This window comes from Anarrhichthys ocellatus, unplaced genomic scaffold (genome assembly GCF_004355925.1).
Source record: "Anarrhichthys ocellatus isolate YVR2014 unplaced genomic scaffold, GSC_Weel_1.0 scaffold1359, whole genome shotgun sequence".
NCBI lineage: Eukaryota > Metazoa > Chordata > Actinopteri > Perciformes > Anarhichadidae > Anarrhichthys > Anarrhichthys ocellatus.
Window position 1 is genome coordinate 1 of NW_022281333.1, and position 11,692 is coordinate 11,692.

Genomic DNA, 11,692 nt, shown 5'->3' on the forward strand with positions numbered 1-11,692 from the left:
AGGGAGAACAGAGTCCATGATATAAAGAACCAAACTGATGGAACACTGGAAGGAGAACAGAGTCCATGACATAAAGAACCACACTGATGAATAAAGTTTTCACAGATTGAACACAATAAACAGACTTCCTGTTTCTGATGATGAAGATGAACCACAACAGTTTTTATTTAAACAACAACAGCTGTTCATCAGCTTTAATCTCCACAGATGGAAATCTCCCAGCATGCTCCTGGAGTGGCCGGTGGTCAGTTGATGGCGAGGCAGACCCACTGCATGAGGAGATGAAGAGTTAATGAGGATGAGGATGACATGTGACAACAGGCTGGACCAATAAGAGAGCAGCTGGTGCCAGTAGGGGGTCAGACCAGTACAGGACTGGAACTTTACCTGCTGCAGGTCCAGCTCGATCTTCCCCTGGTTCTTCTTGTCCAGAGTTCTGAACATCTCTGTGAAAGAAACAGAGAAATGCTGTGTCACCTCGGTACTGGAAACACTGGGGACACTGGAAATACTGGAGACACTGGAAACACTGGAAACACTCAGAACACTGGGGACACTGTGAACACTAGAGACACTGGCAACACCGGAAACACTTAGAACACTGGGGACACTGGGAAGACTGGAAACACTGGGGACCCTGGAAACACTGGGGACACTAGGGACACTGTGAACACTAGGAACACTGGGAACACCGGGGACACTAGGAACACTGGGGACACTAGGGACACAGGGAACATTGGGGAAACTAGGAACACTGGGGACACAGGGGACACTAGGAACACTGGGGACACTCGGAACTCTAAGTACACAAGGAACACTGGGGACACTAGGAACACTGGGGATACTAGGAATACTGGGGACACTTGGAACACTGGGAACACTAGGGACACTGGAAACACTAGGGACCCTGGAAACACTGGGAACACTGGCAACACCGGAAACACTCAGAACACTGGGGACACTGTGAACACTGGGAATACTAGAAACATTGGGGACACTAGGAACACTGGAAACACTAGGGACAGTAGGAACACTGGAAACACTAGGAACACTGGAAACACTAGGGACACTGGGAACACTGAGAACACTGGGGACACTAGGAACACTAGGAACACTGCTGATGAAGACAGTGGATGTGCTAGAAAGCTCCAGAAATAGTAAGTTGTCGATGACTCACTGAACAGAAGCTCCAGTCGGATCAAACATCCGATGAAACAGTCAAAGTCAACGGAGAAACTTTGATCAGAGAATCTGACGACGATCTGATGGATCAAAGAGCTGTTTACCTGGAACCCTGAACAAATACGTACACACACACACCAACACACACATTAACACATACAAACTTCTTTTAGAACCAATGAATCCTGTAGAACACGTGAGATGGAACCATCCAGTGAAGTTATGAGTCTGAATGTCCCATTGGACTCTTTATGTGGCCGGTTGTGGCCCTCTGACCGTATGTTTGACCCCCTTAATGAACCTCACCAGCTTCATTGAGAGCGGCTCTCATCTCATGACTGCTCATCGTACCAGAACCGTCAGAGTCGTGACTCTTGAAGATCTCCTACAGAAGAGAAATGTGTTTATGATGACATCACAGTAGACTGAATCATGACATCACAACAGACTGAATCATGACATCACAACAGACTGAATCATGACATCACAGTAGACTGAATCATGACATCACAATAGACTGAATCATGACATCACAGTATGACATCATCCGGAATGTCTCACCAGGTATTTCTGGATCTTCTTCCACAGACGGTGAAACTCCAGCAGACCCAGTTTAGTGCTGCCGTCTATCTGGAGACCAGTAGTTAAAGATCCTCTGCCTGCCTGTCTCTGTCTGTCTGTCTGTGTTTTATATTTTTCACTCAGAAATCTTAAACTCTCATTTTAGATTTTCTACATTTCAACATTTAAAGTATAGAAGAAGAAATGTTAAAAAACATCAGTAAAGTCCTCCAGAGATCAATAATTATATTATCATGATCAATGAACCTGCTGATTGCTGATCAATTGATCTAAACATCTCAAAAGAAAGGTTCAAATGAAGCAGGCGAGTTTCTGAAACGCCTTATTGATTAATCAGTTAACAAAGTAGTGTGGATGATTGATCAGCGCGTAGTGTGGATGATTGATCAGCGCATAGTGTGGATGATTGATCAGCGCATAGTGTGGATGATTGAGCAGCGCATAGTGTGGATGATTGAGCAGCGCATAGTGTGGATGATTGATCAGCGCATAGTGTGGATGATTGATCAGCGCATAGTGTGGATGATTGATCAGCGCATAGTGTGGACGATTGATCAGCGAATAGTGTTGACGATTGATCAGCGAATAGTGTTGATGATTGATTAGCGAGTAGTGTTGATGATTGATCAGCGAGTAGTGTTGATGATTGATCAGCGAGTCGTATTGATTATTGATCGAGTAGTGTTGGTTATTGATCAGCGAATTGTATTGGTTATTGATCAGCGAATAGTATTGATTATTGATCGAGTAGTGTTGATTATTGATCAGTGAGTAGTGTTGATTATTGATCAGAGTAGTGTTGATTATTGATCAGCGAGTAGTGTTGATTATTGATCAGAGTAGTGTTGATTATTGATCAGCGAGTAGTATTGATTATTGATCAGAGTAGTGTTGATTATTGATCAGCGAGTAGTGTTGATTATTGATCGAGTAGTGTTGGTTATTGATCAGCGAATAGTATTGATTATTGATCAGCGAGTAGTGTTGATTATTGATCAGTGAGTAGTGTTGATTATTGATCAGTGAGTAGTGTTGATTATTGATCAGCGAGTAGTGTTGATTATTGATCAGTGAGTAGTGTTGATTATTGATCAGTGAGTAGTGTTGATTATTGATCAGTGAACATCTGAAGGATACGTCCAGCAGGCTGATGATGTCACGGCAGGTCTGCAGACTGAAGCCATCGGTTCTGACATCAGATCCTTCAGACAAAGACGAAGTTCATACATAAACAAATCCAGGAACAGTTCACCTGTTCATAAATTATTAATAATATTATATATTATATATATATTAATATTAAACATTTCTTACTCTGAGCAACAACTTTGTCCAAAATCTGTTGGAGCTCGAAGGCGGAGATTTCAGAGTCCTGTTGAAACAGAAATAAATCAAACATTGTTCTGACATCATTGTTCTGACATCATTGTTCTGACATGATGGCCGACAGGAAGCGAAGTTGTTCATTTAAGAAACAAGAAGTTGTTACGTTTCCAGAGATCTGGACGAAGAGATGTTTGAAGTGAGGATCCACGTCTTTCTGTCCGACATCAGGCTGAAAGAACAAAAGATTTAGAACAATGTGTGAACATTATTTTAACTAATACTTTATGTCCTGTATCTTAAAATACGACACGAGGTATCATGTTGTTTTAACGAGTCATTGTTGTTTTAACGAGTCATTATGTTGTTTTAACGAGTTATTAGGTTGTTTGACAAGTTATTAGGTTGTTTAACGAGTTATTAGGTTGTTTTAACGAGTTATGTTGTTTTAACGAGTTATTATGTTCTTTTAAGGAGATATTGTCTGGTTTTAACGAGGTATCGTCTTGTCTAACAAGTTATCTCTTCTTATGAGTCATCATCTTGTTTGTTTTAAACACTCAAAGTTTGATACATTTTAAAATGATCTAAAGCTTGAAATCTGATGAAACAAATGTCACAAACCTCTTGAATGTCAGCATTTACGTTTTCTTCCATCGGACTGAAACAAACAGAAAAGATAAATACATATACATACATATACATATATATATTAGTGCTGGGCAACGATTACAATTTAAATGCATTGTTATGGAAAAGTTCAATAATGAATTCAAAAGTAGTGTATTGTGCACTTTTATTTTAACAGTACTGCTATATGAACACAAGGTCAATAACATTTGGTTTGTAAACACTTTAAACACATCAGGTTGTTGTTAGCAGCAGTATTCCCTTTACACAGTAGCAGTTATAACACAGTTATAATGATCCTGATCATAGATATTCAGCCGGTGTTCACAACTTTATCTTCATGTGTGTAAGAGATGATATTTAAATATACATCTTGAAAACTGCAAACCTATCTACGTCATGTTTTTATGTTTGTTAAATTCTCAGTAGCGATAACTAAATGATATGCCTATTATACATATTATAGATAACGCGTTAACTTGCCCAGCCCTAATATAGATATATATATATATATATATATATATATATATATATATATGTATATGTGACGGACCTGGTGTGGGCCTGTTTCTCTGTGAACACCCTCAGGATGAAGCTTCCTTTGCGGTGTGGGTCAAAGGTAGAGGGGATGATGACGTAATCTCCCGGCGGCAGCTTGAAGCGGTCGCACACTTCTCTGAGGTTGATGAAGTTCTGACTGCGAGCGACAGCGTTCCTCCTCAGCAGGATGTCCGGACCCAGGTGGACGTCACTGCGACCTTTAAACTGACCGGAGGAGAAGAGGATAACAGCAGTTATATCTCAGTTACAGTATATTTATTTATTTAATTAATTAGTAACACATTCATTTAAATAATTAGTTCAATTCGTAAGAAATCCGCTCAAGACAGTTTGTCTTCTGGAGAGATCTCAGATATTTATCTTCTGTATTTGAAACCTCCTCCCAACAAAAAACAATAATAATACATCAATACATCAATAAACTGTCAATCTGAAAAGTAAACGTGTACTGAAGTAAAAGTGTAAAGGAGAAAAAATGGAAGTACAAGTACTTCAAGATTGTAGTAAATGTACTTTGTTACTTTCCCCAAATAATAAACATTGATGGATCGTCTCTCTGCAGCGAGTTAGAACAAAGAAGTGAAACATGTAAAAACAAAAATTTAATGAGCAGCTGGTGTTTGTAGAAGATATTTTTACTTTGATCCTCAACATTTAACAATATTATAATTAATAACAATATAAAATATGTTCATAATAATTAGTTAATTGTATTTAATTTATATTATCGTGAAGAATCTGAACTCACCTCATCAGGAACCTGGAAGAAAAACACAAAAAACAGACAAATATTACAGATATATATATACCCTCCCCCCTCCCCCCTCGCTCCTCGTCCCTCAACCCTCCACCCTCGCTCCTCGTCCCTCGCTCCTCAACCCTCGCCCCTCCACACTTGCCCCTCGCCCCTCGCCCCTCCACCCTCGCCCCTCCACCCTCGTCCCTCACCCCTTGCTCCTCGTCCCTCAACCCTCGCTCCTCCACCCTCGCGCCTCCACCTCGTCCCTAAACCCTCGCCCCTCATTCTTCAATCCTCACCTGGTAGATGGAGAACCCGATGGTGTTCAGGTCTCTTCCGAAGCGTTTCTCCCTGCGAGCATCTCTCTGCATCAGACCGATGATGACGGTGCAGCCGTTCTCTCCGTCGTCCGGCTCGTCGTCTTCGTCGTCCAGACTGATGAAGAACTGAGAGTTGGAACAAAATGTGGCTGCAGAGAGAAATAAAGCATAAGTGTCAGAGCTGAAAGAAGTTGAAGTGAGAACCGAGTTACTGACAGCGTCACTCAGTGAGATGGACACGGATGAATCCTGGGCGGTACCTGGGTAGTTCCTGCAGCCTCCGGCGGTGGAGCCGACCCTCCAGTCGCCCTCAAACTCAGAGAAGTTCCATCGACCAATCACGTCGCTGCTCAGAGTGTCTGGTGTCAGATTACAGATGTCGAGGCGGGAAAACTGATGCAGGAAGTCTGTGTACGACATCCTGGAGGAGGAGGAAGAGGAGAGAGGTAAGAGGAGGAGGAGAGAGCAGGAGGAAGAGAGAGGAGGAGGAGAGAGGAGAGAGGTGAGAGGAGGAGGAAAGGGGAGGAGAGAGGAGGAGGAGTAATAAGTATTATCAACCAAATGTATTTCAAGTATCAAAGAAAAAGTACAGTTTTTATTGATACTGATCACATTAATCACCAGAACTCTCCGTCATCAGCAGAATGATCGAGCTTCTTCTTCTCTTCAGGATCAACTCCGTCCCACTCCTTTGACCTAGAGACAGAAAGACAGACAGGCTGTGAGACAGACAGACGGAGAGAGAGAGACAGAGAGACAGACAGACAGACCAGTATCACGACCTGGACTCACGTGTCACTCCAGGCTCCGGTCCACTCCACCTGACCCCAGGGGTTCCTCATCCTCAGCAGCTGCACTTGAGAACCATAGTGAAGAACCTGCAGGTCAAACGTATCATCAGGGAGGAAGCTGGTCCAGCAGAGCCCCCCTTCTGCTGGTTCAGACCTCGCAGCGGGAGACCTTCAGGTCTTCTCACAGCTGGAGACCTTCAGGTCTTCTTACAGCTGGAGACCTTCACCTTCTCTTCTCAAGAGACACTATGTTCAGGTGCTTCGGTACATTTTTTAAGCAGCCTTAACTTTCATCCAGCAGCTTCTTCCTGTTCCTGTAAACAACACAATATTTTCCCAGAATGCCTCACCTGCTGTGCTGCAGTGATGGAGTAGGCGTGACCTTTGACCAGCTTCTGACCGGTGATGGCCTCCGTCTCATATGAGCTGGAAATCTGAGAAACACGTAAATATGATATAAACGTATACACGTAGCTCGCTAGCTAAACGAGCTAAAGCGTTAGCTGACACATAGCTCAGCTGTAGCTTACATCGATGGAGCAGCCGAGCAGCGAGCCGAGCTTCAGAGCTTTCCTCACGACGTTGAACAGGAAGGGCGGAGCTTTCTTCAGGTCGTAGCTCTCAGAGATCCCTCCAGTGAAATCCTCGAAGCCTTCAATGCTCGAACCTCCGCTCAGGGCCTCGTACGAGCTGTTCACCCTGCAGGAGGTACGGGACGGTTAACTGGCTGGACAAAATAACACCTAAAAACCTGCTGAGTCACAACGAGTCAGTGCTAACAGGTACTTCACATGTTTAGTACGGGAGTCATAGTTGATGTTCTTTAAGTGGTAGTGTTAGGGCCATAACTTCTGGACACAGGGAGAAATCGCCCCCCCCCCCCCTTGCAGCCATGTGCTCTCAATTGCCTCCAAAACATAACAGCAGGTTAAATTAAAGTAAAAATCAAATGGATTTATTATCTAAGAAGCATAAAAACAGATACAGACAGTTACAAACCGAATCACACTACTAATAACAAAACAAACCTATATATAAAATGAAAGGTGAGTGAAAGGAGTTGAAGAGTTAGTTTACAGGTGATCAAAATAATTAAAGATTTAGTTTACAAGTGATGAAAAGAGTTAGTTTACAAGTGATGAAAAGAGTTTACAGGTGATCAAAATAGTTAAAGAGTTAGTTTGCAGGTGATCAAAGCAGTTGAAGAGTTAGTTTACAGGTAATCAAAGGAGTTGAAGAGTTAGTTTACAGGTGATCAAAATAGTTAAAGAGTTAGTTTACAGGTGATCAAAGGAGTTGAAGAGTTAGTTTACAGGGGATCAAAGGAGTTGAAGAGTTAGTTTACAGGGGATCAAAGGAGTTGAAGAGTTAGTTTACAGGTGATCAAAGGAGTTGAAGAGTTAGTTTACAGGTGATCAAAATAGTTAAAGAGTTAGTTTACAGTACTAAACAGATTAACAGACTGTGGGAACACGATGTGAGGCAGAATAAATCAGAGCAGCAGGAGTTGAGTATAAAGAGCTGAGTCAGCAGCTCGGTCTGCAGCTCTGTTTGTTTTCCAGGCTGAGTCGAGTCCAGTGTTTACAGAGTAAAGCTTCCTCCACCCTGCTGCTAATCACCTCCAACACTCACTCCTTTAACTACTACTGCTGTCTACAGGCTGACTGGAGTCAGTAAACATGAAGAGGAACCACTGAAAGGAGGTGAAGTGTTAGACGGGAGCGGAGGCATTGGGAGAGGATTTGAGCTGAACGACTGCAGCAAGTCCAACATGAAACTTTGGCCGTAGTTTGATAAATGAATATTCATGTTCTAGACTTCGGTTAATCCTCCTTCAGCGTACCGGACATATTTGTTCAGACTTGTTTACAGCTTGTAAAACACAGTATCACACACATTCACGTTGACTTGAAGTGTTGAAGATTGATTTGTAATCTGAAGTTCTTTACGTTACATGTTATAGAACATTATTAACCTTCACATAGGGTCAGGCTGCATCATACTAATATATACAGGACGGGTTAAATATTCTCATGTTGTGCCATATTACAGTGTTTGTCACAATAAATAATAAAGTTACAGATATAAAGTAAACACATTCATTTCATCCAGTCATGACACCGGATGTATTTAAAGAGACTCTGCAGACTAAGCTGCTGCCTTTAATAGGAGTTAAAATGACGGTTTATTGTCCTCTGAAGTGGAAACATCAATTGAAGTGCGAGTACTGAAAGTAGCTGATGCGTCAAATGAAGTGTTAAAAAAGGAGTTTGAAAAGTACCTGCTTATTAACACAGTTGTAAATATCTGTTAAAGTGTAGAAAATAAGTGGAACTGAATGCAAGTGAAGTGTTAGACACAAATAAACTAAACTAAAAGTAGTTAAAATGACAACCGGGGTGCAAAGATGAAATATGTTATTTTAGCTGAAGTATCAGTGTTTTGGTGTATATTGTTCATCATCTTAGTTTTATGCTAACATTAGCTAAAGAGTCCAGCTGATGAATAGCTTTAGTTCTGCAGGTGTTTGGTCATAAATCAAAGTGTTTAACACATCAACATGTTGGCCTGATGATGACGCTACATTAAAAGAGGATCAATAAAGTTTTTATAATTCATCCTAAATGATGAACACATTTCATCCCCATCCATCCCATAATGTTTCTTACTTGGCGTAAGCTTTCTCCAGCAGAGCGCTCCAGAACTCTCCTCCCTCTGCCGAGTGGACGAACAGCAGCTTCCCGTCTCTGGAGGGCAGCCGGTCATCCACAATCACGTCCACCCACTGCCCATACTGCCACAGCTGCAGGTAAAAACACCTGATATTGAATGTCTTCTACTGCAGGTTTGATAAGCCCACTCTCACACCCCCCACCATCAAACAACCACCTACACCCCCTGCCTCCTCCTCAACTCTCCCAACCGACCCCCCACCGGCACTGAGGATCTGTGAAGAGGATGTGAGTCGGCTCTTTCACACACAGGAGATCAGGAAGGCACCAGGCCCAGACGGTGTCCCCCTCCTGCCTGAAACCCTAACCCTAGCCCAGCTGGCCCCCATCTTCACACAGATCTTCAACCGATCACTGGAGCTGTATGAAGTACCCTCATGCTTCAAATGCTCCACGATCATCCCGGTTCCCAAGAAATCCTCCATCACAGGATTGAATGACTACAGGCCCGTCGCCCTGACGTCTGTGGTCATGAAATCCTTTGAGAGACTGGTGTTGACCCATCTGAAGGACATCACAGGGCCCCTGCTGGACCCCCTGCAGTTTGCCTACCGTGCAAACAGGTCGGTGGATGATGCAGTCAACATGGGACTGCACCACATGCTGCAACACCTCGACTCCCCAGGGACATATGAAGGGTTCTGTTTGTGGACTTCAGCTCTGCGTTCAACACCATCATCCCAGCAATACTCCAACCCAAACTCTGGCTCACTGTGCAGCCTCTACCTGTCAGTGGATCACAAACTGTCAGTGGATCCCAGCCTCACGCAGCAGGTGAGGCTGGGAAAAATCACATCCAGCACCCGGACTATCAGCACTGGACCCCCCAGGGATGTGTGCTCTCCCCACTGCTCTTCTCCCTCTACACCAACGACTGCACCTCAGAGGACCCGTCTGTTAAACTCCTGAAGTTCGCAAACGACACAACGGTCATCGGCCTCATCAGGGACGGTGATGAGTCTGCGTACAGACGGGAGGTTGAACAGCAGGTCCTCTGGTGTGGTCAGAACAACCTGGAGCTGAACAGGCTCAAAACTGTGCCGATGACAGTGGACTTCAGGAGGAGCCCCCCCAACACTGTCCCCCCCTCACCATACTCAACAGCACGGTGTCTGCTGTGGAGACCTTCAAGTTTCTGGGATCCACAATCTCCCAGGACCTGAAGTGGGCTCCCAACATCAACACCATCAGGAAAAAGATCCAGCAGAGGTTGTACTTCCTGCTCCAGCTCAGGAAGTTCAACCTGCCTCAGGAGCTGCTGATCCTGTTCTGCTCCACCATCATCCAGTCTGTTCTCTGCTCCTCCATCACTGTGTGGTTTGGATCGGCCACCAAACAGGACAGGAACAGATTGTCAGGTCTGCAGAGAGGATCATTGGTTCCAGCCTGCCGTCCATCCTGGACTTGTTCACCTCCAGAGTCAGGAAACGGGCTGAAACATCACTGCAGACCCTTCACACCCTGGACACAAGCTGTTCAACTCCTCCCCTCTGGTAGGAGCTACAGAGCTCTGTACACCAAAACCACCAGACACAGGAACAGCTTCTTTCTGCCAGCTGTCACTCTGATGAACAGTTGATCAGACACACTGCACTACTACCTCCATTTGCACTATTACCACCATTCTGCACTAATATTCCGAATCCATTGTCCATTGTCATTCAGTGTGGTGTTGTAGCACAAAGGCAGTAAAACTGCCTGTGCCAAAGCACACTGTATATTATCGGGCTTAATCATACTAATAATAATAATAATCAGGTTTATCCAAAAGTTTGGCGCGCTTCTCCTCACACAGTGTTGCCAACAGCGGCGTGAAAAATACATCAAAATGTGCGGCCTGATCGGGAATAGTGTGCTATCTATTTTTCGGTGAGATTCGTCCAGCGGTTTTCCCGAAAATTCCCGAAAATCCCCAAAAACTGAGCAAAATTTCTCCATTCACTTGAATGGGGTTCTGGCGTGAAGAGAGCTAAAAAAACCACTTAACTTTGGGCCCATATTGACTAGCCGTACATTAACGTAGAAACATGATTCAAAGTTTAAAACGTAGACAAAACGCTGCATTTTATTGAGCCAAAGGGACATTTTGATAGCTAGCACAGTTTTCATGAAGTCACAAATTAAGTTTCAGGAACATTTTGGGTCTGTTTCAGATTTTATAATGGGTGTGTATTGCATGGCTCGTTAAGAGCTAGAGTGAGAACATAACTGTCAGAGTGGAGCGGAGCAGGAAAATCTTCTGTGATTTTTCCAAACAAATTGCTCCAGCTCCCACAATTTTTACTCTTTATACACCATTTTGGCCAAAAAGCTTGGAAATGTTGTGCTGGTCGCAGTAAAGTGTCTATGGAATCCAACGGACTTACACATTTGGCTCAAAGAACCGCAGAGCGACATGAACTCCAACCAACTGCTCCATTAGACTCCATGTTAAATCTCCCCACTAATTTCTCAAAGAAAGCAGACGGTACCAGTTTTGTCTATTGCTCTGGAGCTCACATTATTAACACCACAAACATAAAAAACACATCAGCATGTTCGGCAGAGTCTTATCTTTCTCACGGTATCCATATTTTAGCACTCAGACTCCTGCTAATTTGTTAAAAAGAGGCAGGGGTTTTGTTCAAAATTACTGATTACTGCAACGTTTCTTAATCAGTCTGCCTCTAACACCAGGTGCGTCCTCACCATGGCAACCAGTTACACACACGCACGCAGGCTCTCTCTCTCTCTCTCTCTCTCTCTGTCTGTCTGTCTGTCTGTCTGTCCGTCTGTCTCTCAGTGTGTCTGTCTGTCTCTCAGTGTGTGTGTCAAACATTATGATTCTGTCTC

General features: G+C 43.6%; 1 protein-coding gene across 1 annotated transcript; it reads right to left on the minus strand.

The window, feature by feature from the left end:
- Positions 1–78: 78 nt before the first annotated feature.
- LOC116377524 (calpain-2 catalytic subunit-like) lies at positions 79–9,189 on the minus strand. The gene is made up of 19 exons (XM_031839172.1): positions 9,169–9,189; positions 8,798–8,964; positions 6,659–6,827; positions 6,479–6,562; positions 6,130–6,215; positions 5,959–6,033; positions 5,598–5,758; positions 5,317–5,486; positions 5,027–5,038; positions 4,271–4,482; positions 3,712–3,748; positions 3,254–3,319; positions 3,079–3,136; positions 2,902–2,966; positions 1,744–1,812; positions 1,489–1,567; positions 1,178–1,294; positions 388–446; positions 79–269 (listed from the first exon to the last, which is right to left on the minus strand). Exons 1-19 carry the CDS (start codon positions 9,187–9,189, stop codon positions 246–248), a joined length of 1,731 nt encoding a protein of 576 aa, XP_031695032.1. The 3' UTR covers positions 79–245.
- Positions 9,190–11,692: the final 2,503 nt, after the last annotated feature.